The sequence below is a fragment of the Strix aluco genome, chromosome 4 (genome assembly GCF_031877795.1).
Source record: "Strix aluco isolate bStrAlu1 chromosome 4, bStrAlu1.hap1, whole genome shotgun sequence".
NCBI lineage: Eukaryota > Metazoa > Chordata > Aves > Strigiformes > Strigidae > Strix > Strix aluco.
The window spans coordinates 120,656,513-120,677,655 of NC_133934.1; the positions used below are offsets into that span (position 1 = coordinate 120,656,513).

Here is a 21,143-nt window from a genome sequence, read left to right on the forward strand (position 1 = left end):
AAAACTCATGAGACTGACCTTTTGAAATACATTATTTTTTAAAAGCTGATAATTAGAATGTGTTTTGATTTTATGCATTTCTTTGCCTCCATGTCTAAGCCATCAAGATACTTATTTTGGATCCTTTTCTAAGTTTGGATTAGTAAGAACAGAAAGTTATTTTGAAAATAATAATGAAACATATACCAAACCCACACCTGAGACTGTTAGGATTTCAGACATCAGAGCTTTAAAGGAAAACAACAAATATTCAAAAGCTTTGGTCACCATAGCGACTGGAAATCTCATGTATAGGTTCAGCAATGCCTAGTCACTCAAATAACCAGTGTAAAGGATAACGTAACCAATTAATTGAAAAAGAAAACAGAGCAGTACAAGAATTTACCAGTCATTTCCTGCATGCTATCTCTTCAGATCCTTTCCTAAGGTTTGCAAGAGCCACTATGTCATTAACTTTCCTTATCTATTCCTTCCCTCTTTTTAAGAGAGATGGTTCACACCCATCTCCCACACAATTCTTCAGTTCCCCTCCCAATGCCCTGCACTAGAAAGTGTAGGTTCAAGTACCTCAAGCCTCCTGAAACTGGCCAAGCTCCACCTTCTCTTATGTGTATTCTTATACAATAAATCATGTACAATGAACTCTCTCTCACATGTTTTCTAGGTTTTTTTCCTATCACTCACCTCCACCACCTCTATCCTTACTCCCTCATTTAGTATTTCTCTTTTAGTACTTTGGTCCACCCTTCTGTCACAGTCAGAGACAATTCTGCAGTTAAACCACCAACTGCCAAGGTCCAACATAACCTAGATAAAAGGTAATCAACCAGCATGCAGGGAGGTGAGAAAGTCTGTCTCTTAGCTTCTGCCTTGGAGTGCAGAATGGCTGGTTCTGACTCTGGCCATCAAAAGGGTTACCCAGAAAGTTTTTCTGCTTGTATCCCACTACTGTCAACCACCTATTAATTTATTGACAAGCCAATACAGAGCAGCTACTAAAGATAATGCAGCACATATCCCACCTGCAACCATCCCCCTCTCCCAAAAACATTTGTGATGGTAAAGGTAACCATATCTTCTGCCATAATAAATGTGAAAGAAAACACTCTTTATCAAGGTTGGGAAAACACCAGCATATCAAAGGCTAGAGACAGTGGGGCAGGGACACACCACAAAAACAAAACTCCAACCCTCCCAAAAAACACAGACCAAAGACAAGATCAGCACTGAACTAGAGGCAGAAACTGCAATAGAGAGAGAAATCCAAGAAGCAACTCCTTTAAGCTCATGATTTAAAGAATTCACTCCTCCATGTGGGATTCATTAATGAGGCACACAACTTTGACATGGCAAAAAGAAAACATCATCTTCACCAGCCTCATAAGGGAGGACAGCAAAGGCCAGAAAGGTACTACAAGTTGCTCCTTGAGAAGGCTTAAAATGCCTCTATAGAAATGCAAAGTAAATACCTGGATTTTACTGCACATGCTGAAAGACTCAGTCTTCCATAATCTGTAGCAGTTTTAAGTCACTGTTCCTTCCTAGGGCAAATGAGGGAATACAAAACCTACCTCCAGACTAGAAATTTACCTTTGTAGAGCTGTCAAACCCCAGAAATCTATATAGCCACACGACAAACATAGAACTGACAGGTCTGGAACTAGGTATATGAGTATGCGGACAAAGGAAGCGAAGTATATTACATAAATGAGCATTTTCTCAGAACAAAGCAGACTGACTGTAAAACAAATGGGGTTGGTCGGAGCACCCCCCAGCCAGTGAATACCCAGCTGGGATCAGGGCTCTGACAATTCTCAGCCTCTGCAAAGCAGGGAGCACTCACTGCAGTGGGCCATCCCTGCACCTTCCTCCTCTGCATGGCATTTACAGCAAATGGAGAGCTACAGCTATGGCTGCACAACTACCAAATTGCCAGAGCAGGAAAGGAAGGAACAGCTTGCTTTGCCTGCTGAATCTAGCAAAAGACTTCCTGACTCTCCCATGCTAACTTGGTCACAAGCAGCAGAAGCCTATCAGTCACAAGTAACTTCTTTGCCTTAAGCCTCATTCAAAGTAACATAGTTTAGGGGATGCTTTAACTAGCCCAGTTGGCACCAAAGCTTTAAAGGTTGCTGATAAGAATAGCCAGCACACGCTTTGGGCACCTGTCCTCAGCACAACAGTAGCAATGGGGAAAACAGATGGAAGAAACAGGAGTTTATTACACCAGTTCTGTATCAAAGAAATGTAGGGTAGTACAAAAAGTTCTGCATCATATGAAATGGATGTGGCCTTCTTGTGTTGTCTAAGGACTATGAGAAGAGAACACAGGACAGAGCATCTCCTGAAGATTACTAATTCTGACCTCCTTACATTTCTGAAACATATTGACCCTATATGTTCCCGTATATAAAGGCTGGCAACAAAGAAGACGGCAACTCCCTTTTTACAATGAGTCACATTGAAAAAACAAGTTACTCCTGGGGAGATTCTGATTGGACACAAGAGAAAAACTTTTACTATGAGAACAATCAGCCATTGGAATAATCTCCCCCGGGAAGCGGTGGATTCCCCAACATTGGACACTTTCAAGATTCAGCTGGACAGGGTGCTGGGCCATCTTGACTAGATCACGCATTTGCCAAGAAAGGCTGGACCAGATGATCCTTGAGGTCTCTTCCAACCTGGTATTCTATGATTCTATGATATATATCACCAAATTTAAGAATTATAATAGAGTTTGACAACATTTTCCATAAAACTTGATCCTAGTACCATGCACAACAAAGACAACTTGAAAATATTGTGTGAAATATAACACTATTGAAAAAAAAAACCACAGAAGACGACATCTGGTTTTATTTAAACTAAAATAGCATTTTTGCTGACCTCAACATGGATGTCGTTATTTCCAGTTTAATGGCTTTATCCACAGCTCTGCCTTGTGTTTTTTTAATTGGGTCAGAAATATGCCGATAGCAGAAATCCATTTTAAAGCATCCAATGACAATAGCACATGCCTTTTTTAGCTTAATGGAAATGAACAAGCTAATTAAACCCAGAAAATGGAACCAGAATATTAGGAATTAAAGGAAAATATACCTAGCATATGCTATCTCCTGATAATCAAATTATCTTGAAATTAACATTACAAACAGAATCTGGTAACTTTACTCAGAAATTTATAATAAAAATGTTATTTGTGCAAACAGATACATGAACAGTTTCTTAGAATAAACACGCTTCAACTGTATGACAATTTGCTGAAAAATCTCACATTATCTTTCTCTGATAAAATATCAACATCTCTCATTGACTACACTATACCTTGTTAGCAATTCCTCCAACTTGCTGATGCTGTCACTCTATATAATAAACATTTAAAGTCTATTCAGCATAAGCCACAGACTCCAGATTTCCTGTTCTTCCATATTGCTTTCTTAGAAATCTCACAAGTGAGGCTGCTCTCTATTTTGCACAGAACAGCTAAGAAAATGCTGAACTTAACAAAAATCCAAACAATGTTAAAATAGATTTTTCAAAATTAGAAATGGATTTAAGCATATATTGAACATCTGCTACATATGAAATAATCTGCTTATAAATAACTTCTACAATATAGGAAAGTAGTATCTGGAACTCGTTTATTTACAATACTACTTTCCTCCTTGTTGCAGATACTTTTAAACAGCCACAGAAATCTTAAGCATGTTTATATTAACTTTAGTATCGGCTAAAATACCCAGTAGCTGATTTGAATCAAAATATCAACCTCATACTCCTAACAAAAGTAAATTATCTTCAAAGAAATTACGCATTCTTATGTAAATAACAGATCAGTTGTGCACAAAACTTCAGACCTGTTTACCAATCCTTTTACTCAGAGTAATTTTGAGTAATGTATGTGTTACAATACATGTTAAAAACTCAATGTCCAAGTGCCTTTAAAAATAGCCTTGGAATTGTATTTTTCTGGGCCTTTTAGAAAAGCAACATCTTATTCTGATAGGATAACTGAGTATGGTTAAGATGCGCTTATTAGCCTGAATAACATATTTATCAACAAATGTGTGTTTATTCTTCCCTTAAGTAATTGTTTCAATATGGTGTTTTTCTCTGATGTTATAATATTGTTTATATGAGAACACTAAAATAAAACATTTTCCAAAACACAAAAGTACTCAAAATAAGTATCCTGTAATTGAAAGATACCTTGTGAAACTTAGCGTACAACTTTTACTTCCCATATAGCCTAAATTATTAAAAGCAAAAGTTGACTATGACATTTTGATGTAACAAGCTTTTGGTAAGGTCTTAAAACTTAAAAATGATAGCAAATGCATTTAACAAAATCTGATAATTAAGAATTTCAATTCAGAGGTAAGGCGTTACAAAACCCAAACTGGTCTGCATTCTGATCATGTGACTCTGAGACCCACAATCCTTTTAAACCGAAGTGCAAAAGCTACACAGTATTTAAATAACATGTCCACTAAAGTGTGAAACTAACAAATTTTGAAAAGTAATTAACTACTGTAGACTATTTTCCTATCTAATTGTAAGAGAGCACATCTTTATTTTGCAGCACTGCCCATCAGCTGTAAACATCTGCGTTGCTCCAACTCCATGTTTCTGTTATGTTCTATCTCCACTAATTGATTAACTTTACTGTGAACAAGCCAAACCAACTGCTGTACACATCTTACAAGTTCCTGCATGGCTTTTTGGTTCAGTGCAATCAGTAGGAGGTAGGATATTTTTTAATTCTATTCCATATGAAATAAAGGTTTCCCCCAAATTCTTCATCAATATGAAAAGCTGTCTATCTGCATTCATCAACAATCAGCTAACGGAAAAGGCTAGTGGATTTTGCCAGCAGTAAAAGACCTAATCACGGCAAGATCAAGCCAGCTGTCAACTACAATCAGCTTGATTCATTGCACTTTTCATATTCAGTGGAAAATGTTGAGCAATACACAGTTCTTCCATGGTTATCAGGTTAAACTGGAAATATAAGAATACAGACAATTTAGCTTTAAAAACACATGAATTATTTGTTGAATTTGTATTTTTGTAGTATTACCAACTGAGTGCAAAAAGTTAATGCCAAGAAGATCAGGAAAATCATTACTTTTTGTATTTCATTTTACTGCTTAAAGTAACAGAAAACTGTACCACCTGAAATTTAATGAAGTTTCTTTATTAACAGAGACTGCCTAAGATAAAAGGCAAACAGTAGTCGGAACAGATACCACAATCTTATGCAAATAACCTTTCCAGTGTTTGCTATATGCTTTTCTCTACATACTTCATCTTTTTCTTAAATCTTGCATACACAATGAATACATGAGCCAGCAATGTGTAATAGTATAAATCAAGAAGCTGCAAGTCAGAGAAGATTGCAGCAAGCCAAAACCTAGACTTAAGAATTTTTAAATGTTAAACCCTGAAGAAAATACTAAACCCCATTAACAATTTCTTATGGATCTAAAAATTATGATATTGTGGAAGATAAAAAACCATAAAAAGCTGTTAATTTACCTTGTCAAACTCACGAATGACATGCAAGTTCACCCTCTCTTCGTTCTTTCAAGAAAGTAATTCAAGCATTATTTAGTGCACATACACAAGAGATCCAGGCAAATGGATCTCCATAAGGACACTGAAGAACTGTATGTCCAGGCACTATACAGTGAATATTCCAGCTGCATAAAGAACAGGCTTATTTTTAGCAAGCAAGAAAAGGTATGAGCTGTAGAGTAAGATCATCCAGTAGGAATAAGAAGAAAAACAAGTTCAACTCCCTTGCTCCAAAATTAGCCAGAGGGATTTTCATCTTCTCTGCTTTGATCTGAGGAAGACTGCAGGGAAAATAAACCTAACAACAATCGGATCTGGAGGCAGCTACAGAGACAATAGAGAAATGGAAAGGTTCACTTGCCTGGGAAAAACATGCGGGTGGGAAATAGGTATGCTAGGTGTCCAAAGGCTAGATGGACAGGAGACTAAATGAACAAGACAGTGAACATGGAAAGGTGTGTCAGAGAAAGGAGGCCACAGAAGCACTGCACAAGAAAAGCCACAGAGACTGTGGAAAAGATGAGAGGAAACACTAATCTGCAGATGACACAGCTACATAAAAGAGAGAACTCTAAAGGTGGCCTGAAAAGGAATGGTTGGTCTTGTAAATACCAGAAGAGTCTCCTACTCAGAACTGAAAGCTGCTCAGAGAGAGAGACACAGTCTAAACTCTCAAGCTTTCACAATTAAGCTCTCAGAGCTCTGTGCTGGCACAGTGAATTTCATAATCTGCCTCCTGTAAGGAAGTACAGAAATAATGGAAAGGACAAGTCCCATCTTCCTTAGAATAACAGTATTTAATATTTGGCTTAACTAAAAATGATACTAAAGTGGCTGCTACAACTGTGACAAAAGGCATTGAAGTTTACAGTGCCGGTGTAAAGACTGTGAAAGCACAGCAATACTTCATGAAAAATAACAAATGAACTCTTTAAGTAACGTTTACTTTATGAGCTAATGTGTGTAATGTTATGCGTCAGCTGAAGCACTCACTTATTCTAAACTACTCTACCTTTATTTAAGGGCCAAGCAATTCAGGATCCCTATGCGCAGTGACAACTGGAGGCAATTCTCCACGTGCTTCACTTGGTTAGAAATCTAGGGAAAAGAGTAAATTGTATTGCTCCATGTTCACAATACAAATATGTTAAAATAAGTACCACAGTTAGAGGTTAAACAAACAAATGAACAGGACTTCTCATACCTTCCCTTCCACTGACATCTGCAACTAAGTATTGCTGTAAAACTGCAAAGCCATACCTGAGGAAAAGCAAAGTCAGACCTGTAAAAGTGGGACTAAAGTTGTAGATTGAGTAAATGGTGTAGTTTGGGTCTTTCCTCCTCTGCAAAACGGGAAGCCACCTGTTGCTGTTATGGACTAGAAAACCACATCTTTGTTCCCTGTAACTTGTTGAAGAGAACTACCTTTGATGTCCAGAAGAGCAGGAGAACTACAAAGTCTGTATATTGCAAGTGAGCGTGTTTAAGTGTCTGTATACTACAAGCCTGTATACTGTGAGTATCTCATATCCATAGCCAGCTAGATAGGTATTTGGTATCTAGAGTGACAGAAATTAAAAATTACATAAATTCATGGAGGAAAACAGTCCTCACAATGTTCTAAGTGGGTTCCAAGAATGTTTCCTGTTCCAAACTAGTCAAACAATCTTTAGATGCCTCAAAACAAATGAAGTCAGATATTAAGAGCTAGTATTAGTCATAAACTAATGTTATCATAATTAAAACTATAACAGGAAAATGATCATAGAATAAGTCATGATGAAACCTATTAGTCTTGTAGAGATGTTACCCTACATAAATATCCTTTACTGAGGTGTGAAGAGACTTGGATTTCTAGTCCAGCAGGAAATCAAAAGCTATTTGTATGCATTAAAATTAGCTTTAGACTGTAATTTTTTTTTACTTCCCAATTTATTTATTTTTCCCTTAAGTCATTTAGTTGGATTAGTTTTTCTGTTTTTTGAAGAGCAAGATACTGTCAGCTGTCTGGAAAATGCTTCAGACAGAAGCATTTAACGAAGAACTGTATCAGTCTGATGAAAATCCAAACTCCATTAAGCTGACCCAGGGCTTCAACCAGAAATCTGACTGTGCAGAAGGCTGCTGTAGGTGCAGCAAGGCTCCCCTTTCTGAGAGGTAACAATAATTTTAGAAATGTATGTTTAGACAAGGGAATACACCTGACTGTAAAAGTAGCAGATACAATCATTTTTGTCTCCTTAACAAAAGCTATAGAGAAAGTCGCAGCAGAAAATTAGGAAAACTTGGATCTGATTTAATTACCAGACACGGTCAAAATGTTCCAGGAAGCCTACAAGAAAATTTCTTCAGAAAAATTTTTTTCTCTGCAAACTGTTAGAATTCCTTGTCCCTAGATTTATTTTTATCATCTTTTAATGGAATTATTTGCTTAGACTTTGCTACAAGACCTCTGAAAGAATCTAGATCTTCAAGACTAACGTAGTTATTTGTTCATTTTAAACAAATTTGATTAAAACCTGTCTTATGTGAATGGCAGCCTCTCCCAAGTACGTTGTTAAACGTTACAAACAAAGTACTTAATACTTACAAGCTTAAATTGAATTTGCAGCTCAGGTTTGAAGAACTTCTATTCCAGACTAAGCTCTTTATCCTTCAACATTTCAAATGAGAAACTTCAAGCAAGTACACATAATGTATTTCTTGTCTCTTGAGGTTACGACTTTTGTTAAAACTTTAATTTGTTTGCCTTTTTCCTTACAATTAGATTTTGTCATATCTTTGCCTGACAGGCTAAGGAAACCTCTAAGTGTTTTGCCTGTGCAAATATAACATCTTCAGCCATCTTTGAAACTTCTTTATCAGATGGTTTTTATAACACTTTTAAAAATTTTAACTGTCATATCATAACAAATATATGACAAAATGTATATTAGATGTTTAATGCCTTTTTATCTGGTTGCACCTGTATGGATCAAATTGTTAAAACTAATGAACAAAATACAATTCTACTCAATAATTTTGGTATCGCATGTAAATCTATCTAAAGTAAGCCTAGAATTTGACGAGCCATACCACAGGAACTCAAAAGCAGTGTAGCTTTACTACTATCATGATGGAATGGGATACAGAAACTGACTGCATCAGGTGACTATCTACTCTCCATCAGCAACCATATGCTCTCCTAACTGAAATCAGTACTATTAAAAACAGCTTTGTGTATACATGTATGTAGAAGTTTTAGCCTACGTATTAATGGAATTTCCCTGAGCAATTCTTCCAGCATGAAAGTATAAGATCCTCCTGATGCTAAAAGTTGGACTACCTGCTGTAAAATTTTTGCTAAAAGCCTGATTTGAGCCACTTTAACAGAAACAGTGAAGCTCAGTTCTGTTATCTAATCAGCAAGAAAATTTAATTCTCAACTTTATCTATTGGTCACAGCTTCAAGACTAAGAAAATTTACAGGAGTATGATTCTCCAGTTTGGGATGATGGTGAAGCTTTCTTCCTCTATTTGAGTTTCTTTTACGCTAAAGCTAACACAAATTTCATAGTGAGAGATAAAATCAGGTTCCACTTTGTATTTCTTGGCAAAGGCTTCAGCCAGTATCTACCAAGGAAAAAGCTTACTGATATCTGCCTCTATAAATCAGGGGAACAATTTTAATATTAGAAACTGCAAAAATAAGTTAAAGAGAGAATGGTACACAAGACCACAAACTGATATTTTATTCTCCCCAAGTAAATTACCAAGTAGAAAAATAATTTAAACCAAGCAACTACAGCAAACGAGTATTGTCTTCACATACAGATTTCATTACACTAATCTAGTTCTATTCAGTCCAATACACTTTACCTCCATCATGTTCCTGTACCCCATTCTTTTTTTCCTCCTGAGATGCATCTGCTTTCTTGTTTTCTCATCTCCAAGAAATTGCTTGGTTACCTGATTACCTTTTCTTCTGGACAGCTGTCATCATCCAGTCAGTCCTCTTTCTGGGACTTCCTTTAAGTGCCTTTGTGATCCACTTTTCCTACTGATGCCTGGTAGCTGCACCCCGACGGGCGAGCCCAGTTCCTCTCCTGTCTACCACTGACCCCCAGTGGTTACAACTCTATTTGCTCTGTCCCACTGTCTTTAGAGCGCTGCCACTTCTGTGGAATGAAGCTTGGCTCAATGCTAGGACATCTGGAAGCAAACGAGACCCAGTACTGTATGACTACCGTTTCATGGCCACTGATCACAGAATCAAATAATAATTTAAGTAGAAACAAGCCTCTGGAAGTCACCCGGTTCAATAACCCCTGCTCAGAGCAGTTCAGACTGCTCAGGACTTTATTCAGCTAGATAGAAATTCCACAGACTCTAGACAGTCTGTTCCAATGTCTGTTATTGCCATTGAGAAAACATTTTTCCTAATGTTTAATTAGAATTTCCCTTGTTATAACTTGTGTTCAAATCCAATTGGCTCAGTTACACATGCAAAAGAAAGGAAGAGGAGGAAGAGGCAGCTATTCTCAGAGAAGAGAATCTCTCTTGAGACACTGTCCAATCTCCCTGGCAAAGGGAAATACTTAGTTATGCAAGTCTTATCTCCACATATCTATACCTTTGTGTAGTGTCGGAAAGAGATCAGACCCTGATTACAGTGTAATTCCACTTCCAATAAGGAAAGTTATAAACAAAAGCAAACCCCCAAAAGGTCACCTCAGGAATAAAAGAACTTGTCAATTTACAAAATCTTATAGTTTTTCCTTTAGGCTTTGATATGTAGAATGCACAGCTCTCAGATGAGCACTTCCAGATAAGTATTCTTTTTACAACAATGCATGTTTCACTGTTTGAAGAGACCCAGCCTATTCTATTTTTAACATTAAATCTTTATTTGGAAGATAATCTAACGAAATTTAAGCATTTATACAATGTGATTTTAAGCTAACCATTATTTAAATAATTGCTGATCAAGCACATATAGTTTCAAAGAACAAAAAAATCCTACTGCATATGATAAAATGCCAATTAACAGAATTATCCAAATTGAATTCCAAACAGATAGCCTATCATTTTTCCAAGACTATTGATTCAATCATTAAAGCAAACATTCATCTTAAAGTTTTCTATGCATGTCACACTTCCAGCTCTATCCAGATATTAAGTAAAAATCAATTATTTCATCATTAAAGCAGTACACATAATAAAAATATACCTGAATGCAGAATATTTGGTAAGATTTGAGCTGTCTTCAATGTTCCATTGGTTTGTACTGATTTTAGGGCCGGTCTAACATGCAGCATGCCAGTAACAATGAATAAGCCTAATGCATTACGTAAGTGTAAGCTGATTAAATCCTTGATCCTGAAGCCACCTCTTTTTTCCCCCTCCCCCTCTGTTTTAAAACTTGGCAAAATTGAAAAAAAAATCTTAGTTTTATACACCTTCAAAACCTAATTTGTACCATTTTTGGCATAAAACCCACCACAATTTACATTAATATAACCCCTTCAGGTTTTAGTCGTTCTTGTGTCTTAATAATTTCCTGAACCTGGTGAAAGTCCATTTTAAAGTGATGAGTTCCCTAATAAATTTTAATTTTGTGGCCAAACTTTCAGGGTTTTTAAAAAATATATACTGAATGGCACAAAGGTAGCAGTGTTACTCAAGTTACCAGGTCTGAGCTTTGCCCATAAAAATTAACAGCAAATTGAACTAAATACAAAGCCATACTACCATAAACTTTAGTGCTGCCAAGAAGTGAGATTGTAAGGCACATGTATTGCACAGGCCAGTCCTAATTTCCAAAGATATTATGTCTCAAATGAAGTATATGTGCTATGACTTACACAGAGGAATAGATTAGGGGAGGTCACGAAAGAGTTATGTTCCCCTAGCACATTATAGCGCTATGATCTCACTACATTGTCAATATGACAATGGAAGCAGGATAAACAGATCCGTGCATCAGAGGATATCAGCTAGTGTTCTCTACAGAAAAGGAACGCAGAAAGCAATACATGATTAACTGTTTTGAATAGGGAAAAAAATTCCTTCCATGAGGCTCACATGCCATACACAAAACAAGCTGCTCAGAGCTGCAAACTGCACAACTTTGTTGCTGCATATTTGTGTGTGTGTGTGTGTGAATTTTAGGTGCCAATTATCCAGCAATATACAAGCACAGAATTGCTTAATCTGCACAACTATTTTTAACATTTTAGTTCTTTTTTTCTTTAAGATATCTCAGCTTGAAAAACCTGATTTGATTGCTTTTAAACTTTTTCAACTATAGCTATAGTGCCTTAGTAAAGGCAGCAGAATGGCCCTGAGCAAATGAGCAGAACATGCTCTGTAGAGTCTTCATGAGTATTAAGGATGAGAAGGAAGAGAAGAAAGTAAAGTGAGTTTCAGCTCAGAAATAGGTTTCTAAGCCATGGTCATTTTCAAAGAAATGTACTACGTTTTACTTGCAAAAGAATGTTCAGGCCAGGATTCACTGAATGCCACCAAACAGGTTGCCTATGCTAGGAAATATGTATTTTCAATTAGAAACCTAGTAATGCTTTAGTGGAAAAAAAAAAAAAGCTGTAAAAATGAACCAAGTGCATAACAAACAGTATAAAGCGGTGGCTCTGAGGGGTATACAACCTCTTCTACCAGCATCTGAAAACATCCCAACCCACAGATACATTCTCATGTTTTAACAAATGAGGCTATGTCATGAATCAATACCAGTGAGATAAATCAAACAAGAAAAGATGTCTGGACAGGCACTACTAATATGAAAGAATAACATAGCTGTTTTTTTCTTCAAACAGGATGAGCAAGACAGAGGAAGACAGATTAGAAAATGCAGTAATTAATAAGACTCTGGGGGCTTCTCACATCACATAAGTGAATTTCTTTCTAGACAGAAAATGTAGAGTAGTTCATGAAAAAGCCATATTCTCCCATTCACTTTATAACGACACCTTTTTACGTAACACTTTATAACAACCACCAACCAACCAAAACAAAACAAGATCTATACATTTTCCACCAGTTCCCACCATAACAGATCTTGAAAAACAAGAAATAAAAACACAGATATTTGAGTGGAATTGATCCAAACCCTTTAGGATTTATTACATACCCCATTCTCTGTGCGTTTCTCCACAGGTATATTTATGCCATTTCTTTGATTTTGGGCTTGACGTCCACCTAAAAGTAAAGTATCACTCTTAGTGAAAAGTTCAGTTTTCAACACAAATAGCTTTCACTCTTCAATCTGTTCAAGAATTTTTATATAAAGCTTCTATCTGTGATTTTTTTTTCTGCTAGTTCCAACTCTTTCTTACTAGCTTATTCTTTGTAAGCAGTGGAGCCAGCAGAAATAAAGCATTTACTTCTCGGGCTTCCTCTGTTAAAAGTACAGACATGCAGCTCTGCTTTTTTGACTTGTGTTTAGGCAATAATGTCATGAAAGCGAATGTCCTGGGCATGACTACTGAAGTTTCATATTTCTGTGTCTACATGAAGCAGCAGCTTCAGTTGAATACATTATAAATTAAGATAGTAGAGGAAGAGTTTCTAATGCGTTACAAACAACTTTAATCTACAAATTGATCCATAGGTCAATGTTTAAAAAACCTTGCATGCATGGTTCAGAAGCGACATTTTCCTTGTCCTCTGTGGCTTCAGGTGTATCTTAAATTTCTTAATGCACTTTAAATTTATATTGCTCAAAGGGTGACCGAGTATTTTACAAAGTACCTAATTAATACAAAAAGCCCTCACACATTATTGGGCCTGCTACTTCTGGTGTTCAAAGCAACCAGGAACCACTTAGAAATACAAAAATAAACCCCAGCTCAAAGCAATAAGGACTCAGCCAAGACCTGAAATTCAGTTGTCAGATTAGTTGAATAAGTAAGGATAATCTGAGCATGCAAATATACATCTTACTTCAAGATAACTTTCCTATCCTGCAGACAGTGTGACAGCCATTAAGTATATAATGCACAGCCTCAAAAGTCTTCTCATAAGGTAGGTAGTCTATACTAGTTACATCAGAAAACTGAAATCCTTCTATTTTTTTTATTCCAGTCTTTTAAGAAAGCCCCACTTAATACAGCACTGTTTTATATAAACACTTTTCCTGTAGAACCAAGCAGACGAGTGATTTTTCAAGTCGCGAATTATCACCACTATTTTAAATATATCTACATGAAGTACTGAGAAAGTAAAGCCACCGAGACCTCTGCCAATGATGTCTGTAAAACAGATTTTAGTTTCTAAAGGAGGCAAAGTAGTTTACCGAGTCTTTTTTCTAGGGCAAAGGAAAGAAAACAGGAGGTCAAAAAGAACAATCCCACCCTCTCAAAATGTAGGGACTTTCTCTCAACAAGAAAAAAAAAAGCATTAACCCTCTAATACCCACCAACATTTTTGGATCAGTATTAAGCAGAATAGAAGCTGATCTTACTATAAAAACATTACTCAACAGATTGGTAGAAATTATTCTAGAAAAGGGAATTTGAGAACAAGAATAAATGTGCCACCGAAGAAGGTTCAAAATGGCTTTGTTGTAAGGAAGTTGTATTACATATATCTACTGAAGTTCACTGAAAGAACTGGTAATCAAACTCACTTCAGAAATCTTTTAAATACGTTTAGGCAACAAAACTACAGGATAAGTGTACTTACTCTGTTCATTACTTTCAGCTGGTGACTCCTCATGACGAAGAAAAAACTTCACCTCTTCCCTGCGGGGACCCCATTTTTGTAGGTGGTCATACATCATGTGATCAAAGGGTATTGGACGTTCTAAAAGTACAAGACAAAAAAAAACTTATCATAACTATTTTAAATTCAGCAAAGTTTCATAGAACTCTCATTAAGAATCAGAACATCCTTTCTGGTAGCTATTCAATCTATTCAATGTATTTTGTCTTATGCAAAGTCAAAGAAACAGGCACCAACAGACAATAGTTGCACTCTATTAAAAGCTAGCCTGTTACTGTAACATAGCTCACTGCTTAGCAGCAGTACATAAGCAGTTTGCAAAACCATACAAAAAAATATCAGTGTTTAGAAATCCTAATGTAGGAATTCTTTATCACAACCTTTTTCACAAGGCTGATCTTTGCACTCTTGCTCCCCATCACCACTGGATGGATATTTTGTCCTATTATTAAAATTATTCATTCAATTTGAACCTCTGGGTTTCCAGTCAGACTAAAAGCCTTATGGTTGCATTGACATTTCATCTAAGAACTTGAGCAAGTGCTCCCACTCCAATACGCTATGCCAGACATTAACTTTCAGTATATGTGGAATTACTAGCAAATCTTGGAACAAATAAAGGCTAAGTTCTATGCAGCAGTCTCTTTGTTTTCCCCCAACGAAATGTAAAACATTCTCATAGTGTAGATATTTCTTTCAAATTAATCAAATATATTATTACTAAGAGGCTGCACACTATATATTTAGTATTTCAAAATGCAAATCCATTTTAAAAGCAAAGTTTTCACTGTTTCCATAATTATACCTGTATTTATCTTTATATGTTTTCATTAAGGTAAGAAAATCTCCCTTTTAAGATCTTACACTAGGCATAGTATTAGCAGAGATTTTCTAAGCAGAATAAAACAATACTAGAAGAGATTTAATTAGCTTTCCTACATGCATTACCATGTCAAACCAATATTACTACAGAAAATCAGGCTTGGATGAAAACCAAAAGGTGGAGCTGTGTTCTTCATTGTTAAAAGCAAAATGGTCTCTGCCCTCAAAACCCAAACCACAGTGTCTCCTACCAGGCAGAGCACTGGTAACAATTTGTTATCCATTTCATACTTAACCCATTGGACACAAGAAGACAAAATGATTCAAAGATATAACGGGTATCTTGGGGAAACCTTGGGAAAACCACATCACAAATATACCTTTTTATAATGACATTTACGTAAATTTATATGTATTATGAACTGTATAAATGTAGACATGTCTTGATACTCTTGGGATACTTAATTGTAGTATTTAAAGAACAATACATTTTTATCACTTGATTTACAATGCATTTAATACAATAAAGTGTCTTGTCAAAATCTGACACATCAAATAGGTATAGGGATTAACACAGTTTAGCCACAGTTAGATCGAGCTGCTTTGAACGAGGAAGGGTCATTTAAACCACAACCTGATTATACTCATCAGCTGACTGTGTAGGTCACCTATCTTACTAAAAAAACCCCCAAAAACACACACCAAAAAAAAATCACAAGACCTGGATTTAAAAAAAATAGATGCTTTTCTTTTCTTTTTCTTGTTCTTCACTCAAGTGGACTCCAAGAAACATTGTCAATAGTGTTTATGCACACAAGAATAAGGTCAGTGGCTTATTACAACTCAGTTCTTGAAAAGGAATTTTAAAACATGATTTTCAGGTTTTTCAACTCCTAAAGTAAGGTAAGATTTCAAGTGCTTTGAAGCATATCCACTAAAATTGCAGCAGGAGTCTTCTAAAGATCACAGAGTGTAAAAATATTTAAATGGTTTAGTTCAGAGACTTTAGGACACATACGATAAGAATCTTTAGAAATGTTTTTTTTGGGGGGGAAAAAAAAAAAAAAGCTAGGTAAACCTAGCAAGAACTGAAGCTTGATAACAAAGTACCAAGAAACTGGATGTCTGAACTGGGCTAGTCCTGAAATGGTGAGGAGTGGCTGCAGCATTGCTCCTGGTTAGGCTGGTCTCCCATTAAAAGCAAGGCCCTAATCCTAGGATCTGTTCAAAATAAAAGGTTTCATTCATATAATGTACCTTGAACAATCAAGGGTAATATTTTTCAGATGACCATGGAGAGAAATGGGAAAGACATTTTCTATTACTATCGCAAGTCTTCACAAAAACAATAGGGGATATGTTGCAAGACAGAAACCAGGATAAAATAATAGCAGCAACATCATCACTGAAACAGGGAAAAGAAAAATGAAGGAGCACTAACCATTCTGTGCAATTTAGCTACATGAAACAGATTCAGAAAAGAAAAAGGAAGAAGAAATAGACATTAACACTTGACACAAGACAAGATAAGAACTGAAGTCCCCATTCCTTCTTTCAGTTTAAATCCTTTAAATACAGAAAAATTGCAGGAAGAAAGCATGATCTTGTATTTACTGTAAGTTAGGATACCACAAAGGGATATTTTCTGGAAACATCTGTTCTTTAAGAATCAAAACCAAAACAAAAAAAACCCCCTGCAGTTAAACTTTTCCCAGTTGTTACATCTTCAGACATATTTGTCAATAATTGTTTTCACAATAGTATTTCAAACTTTAATTTTAATTTTTTACATTTTAAATAGAAGAGAATGAAGAAAAGGTGAAGTAGGAGAATGGGTGTAGAGTAATAACAAACAGGTTGGATCCCTATACTTTAACAACACATTAAAAAATATTATCTAGAGAATGTTTCTTTTCATGAATAATTAAGCAGAAAAACAATATATGCCTTTATGCATAATTATTTGTGAAAACTGCCTTAGATTTTAAGTTGGATGAAAATTCTGAAAGACTTTTGAGAGCCAAGCTTGACTCCTTTCCTTTTAAGCAAATGTTTTGAGGATGGGCTACTTTTAAGTATTCTGAAATGATTGAAATGCCCTGAAAGACCAAAACACAGATACCGCTTCAATGTTTTAGAAGCGAATTGTAAAAATCTTTTTGGTGGAACTATATATCTTCTATTTAAAACACAATAAATTTCAGACTTCAGAATCTGTTTTTAACCTGATTACAAGTATCCTACTGTTTGTAATAAACACATTTATGCTTGCTATACAGGATACCAGAATACAAAGTAATGGATTATCTCCATAGTGGAGGAGTTCACTGCAAGATCAGGAAGGAGTCTTTCTCCCCTCAGGTTTGCAGTACACTTGTAGTAAACGATTATTTCTTTCACAGTCACTTGCCTCTATGTTACAACTAAATTCAGGAAGACCAATTAATATCAACTGCTGAAGGGCATTCCAGATGTAGATGAAGTTAATAATTGAGTACTGGGTGGATTTAAAGGTTGAAATCCATTCTCTCTGGAAACATACTACAAGTTTCTGGCATCACACCTGTCTTTTGACCTCCCTGCCAACTGCTATTTGCAATAGCTGGGGAATGAGGAAGAATATTCTGTGGTTTTTTTCTCCTGTTATAGCATGAGAAATCCATGCAAAGAGAGGAAACTTCAAACTGACAAAGCACAAGGTGGTACAAAATGTACTGATATATCAGGCAAGAATGTTATTGACTTTTTCAACTATTACTTGTCTCAAGAAACCGGAAAGAAGGAGGAACAGAGAACGAAATACAAAACTCAAATGCGAATAAACCAAATGCTTATGCTGCGCAGCTCTGAGAAGAATCAGTTTCTTAACTCTAATACAAACAATACCTAAACTATTTTACAACTCTTGGGAAGCTCCTCAACCATTTCTTTGCCACACAACAGCAAACAAAGAAAAGCTAAAAGAATAAATACATGAATGTTTTCCAAGAGCTAAACTACACTAATCCTCCTCTGAACTCCAGAAATCTTACAAAATTTTTGGAGCCAAACTTGCATGGATTTTAAAAATATTTTTGTGGAAGACAAATGGTCTCTGTCACCCTCTAAAAAGAAAATGAAGTATTTCTCATTTATTTGTACATACGCATTCAGGAGAGTAAGATTATTTTGTTAGATCGATACAGTTTAGAAAATGGACAAGCTTTTGGGCACACAAGATGTTTTTTGTACCTGATAATAAAACTACAATCTACAAGCCCCACTGTTTTGAGTTTGAGTAGACATGTATTATTCATTTGGGCTACCTAAAACAGGCTGTGGCTACCTGTAGAACAGAGGAGTTAAGCACATTCAGAGGTATGACAGCTCTCTCTTAGGGAGAAAGCTGTGATTTGTCATCTGTGCAACGTGGACATTACCATGAAAACAGACCACTTCTGATGTGTGACAAAACCTAATGTGTTTATTCAACCCATGATTTTCTGTATTAACTGTTGTTTTGGTTTTTACTTTCCAGAATGTCCTCTGAAAGAACATTTGTAGACCTCTCTTGAAGGTAAGGGCTGAGGGGTTGGAGACAGTGTAATAGAAGAGGAAAAAATACTCTTCCACTGGCACAACCTGCTGCAGTTTCATTGCAAATTGCTTCACACTTCCCACTCAGAACCCTAGTTTAAGTTGTTTGTTGTTGTAAGTGTTGCATTTAACTGTTTAGACTCTTGTTTTCTACATCAGATCTCTGCTCCAGGCAAAATTATTCTTAAAAACTTCAGGAGAAAGAGTTCAATTTAGGTCTCAGGAGTAGCTGAAGGAAGAAATATCATATTTATGCCCTGTTAGAAAAAAAATAAAATTGACGTTGTTTCACTGAGAAATTTATGTACTCCAGACTTTAGGGCAAGGAGTTGAGGCCACCAACACACAGATTTTGTAACACTATGCTACATTTAAGAACAACAAACAAAATGCTTGTGCTGAAATTCTTGTCAGAGAGATTCAAAATCAGTGTGCAGGACATCTTTTTTGCTGGTGGTACAGCCCTGTTTGAGAGATCCAGAAACATATTTTTAATTTCATTCTCTCTATCTTTTCGGTTCCTTGGAATGTTCCACTTTCAATAGAATAGATCTATACAGTTATCACCTTAGATATTTAGCAAGTGAAGCTAGATTTGTGAAGGCACCCTCATGGAAGTTTTATAAGAAACTTGGAGCCACAAGCACATTTTGAGAAGTCTGACAGACCCCTTCAACAGGCAGAAGCTTTGGGGAGGACCCTGCTCCTAAACTTTGGTGTCTGTATATAGATGTCTACTTCAGAAAACTGGGTGAGCTATGATGTTCAAAATATGACTGGCTGAAATCGGTGATCTCCGTTACTCACAGTAGTATCTAGATCTCCACTGACTATAATGGGACCAAAGATGCATAATTCACAGGGTAGATACCCAAAATTTAGTCTTAGTCTCTCCATCACAATTCTTGGATAAGTTTTATTTCCTGCTTTATAGAAACTTTTAGCTTTAGATATCTAACACTTTGAGAAATAATGTATTACATCCACAGATAAAATACCTTCTCAATCTTAGAATTTATTACAGAAAATGTGTGCTTGCACTTGCCAGGGCTGCAAGGTGTAAGTGTCCCAGAAAGATGTTGTGGATCACTTTTCCAGTTTCCAGTCACCCTTTGAAGCTAGTTGACAACATTCTCTGCATTTTTTAAGTACACCCTCCAAGTATTGTGAAGGCAGAAGAACAAGTAATACCATATATGTTACATTTTCACAGACAAGTGATTGGAAAATATTAGGGATATTTGAGTGCTGTTAAACACAGTCTGCAGACCCATTACAGAAATTTATGCAATGCACTTAGCATCGTAGACTCTCCATAATCTAAACTTCCAATTTGAAAAGTTTTAACCTTCTTGTAAGTTTTATCCTCAAAGACAGTTTTCTAACCAAGCATGAACTAAGTATGTATTCATAGAATATATTCAGTCATTTCAATAGCCCCCATCCTATAGATGCTGCATGCCTATTCTAGAAGTGAAGATACCACCCCCCCTTTTTTTTCCTTTTAAGGCGGGGAAACTGAATACTTCCTTTATGTAATTTGAAAAACTAAAATACAGAACACTAACATATCTTACACGTGCATTTTATCAAATACTCTATGCTGAAGAAGAAAAGAGAGAAGGAAGAAAAGAGGCAAGAACTGCATTATTCTCTACAGATACGGAATTACCATGCTTTGCATCAATGTTTGCTAGAAAAAAACAAAGTACAATTTGAAATCATTAATATTGAAAAGTCAGTCTTACCTTTTTTATAATTGATGCATATATTTAAATCAATTTCCACTGAACATTTTACTTACCATTCCCACGCCATACTTCAGCCAGATGGCAGCTTCCTTCTCCAGGCTCTTTGCAGAACTCTACTACATCGCGACAGGTTGTTTCTGGTGTAATTGGGACTTCTGTCAAAATCTGTTCATTGTTGCTCAAAAACACAGTTAATATCATCTGAAAGAAAAAAAGAAAGGTAGCAGAGTATTAAAAAAAAAGATGAGAATAATGTTATGGGTAAAATTTATAATCCCACTGTAAATGGAAATGTACGCTTATGGTTGGTTACCATGATCCATCAAAGTAGTTTTTGGTTTCTTGTAACTTTGCCAAAGCTTTAGTCCTTTGTGTTGATTTTTTTTGACAGTGCATTGAATTAACAATTTTTTTTAAGAGCTTCAGTTGAAATGGTTTAGTTCTGTCTGAAAAAAAGGCTGGGAGGGAAGGAACAGGTTTTGGCTATGTTAGATGCTTGAAATCATAGCATTTAAATGTTGCAAATAAATACATACTTTGGCAAAGTAACCTGAAGCTTCACAGGTGGGCAACCCTTTGCATGATGGACTTCATTTCTGCAGTTTGCCTGAAGATACAGTTATATTTGGTTGAATTGTAAACCTTTGGTTAAATGGTAAGTTAAAAAAAAAAAAAAGGAAAAAAGTCACACTT

The 21,143-nt window shown here is 36.0% G+C and overlaps 1 protein-coding gene across 5 annotated transcripts in view; it reads right to left on the reverse strand.

Moving 5' to 3' along the window:
* PPP1R13B (protein phosphatase 1 regulatory subunit 13B) overlaps window positions 1–21,143 on the reverse strand; it is a 70,043-nt gene that overhangs the window by 23,513 nt on the left and 25,387 nt on the right. For all 5 annotated transcript variants that reach the window (XM_074825218.1, XM_074825217.1, XM_074825216.1 and 2 more), the window contains exons 2-4: window positions 20,504–20,651; window positions 14,263–14,382; window positions 12,710–12,777 (exon numbers count right to left, since the gene is read on the reverse strand). In XM_074825218.1, coding sequence (XP_074681319.1) covers window positions 12,710–12,777; window positions 14,263–14,382; window positions 20,504–20,651 — 336 coding nt within the window. The remainder of the gene's footprint in view (window positions 1–12,709; window positions 12,778–14,262; window positions 14,383–20,503; window positions 20,652–21,143) is intronic.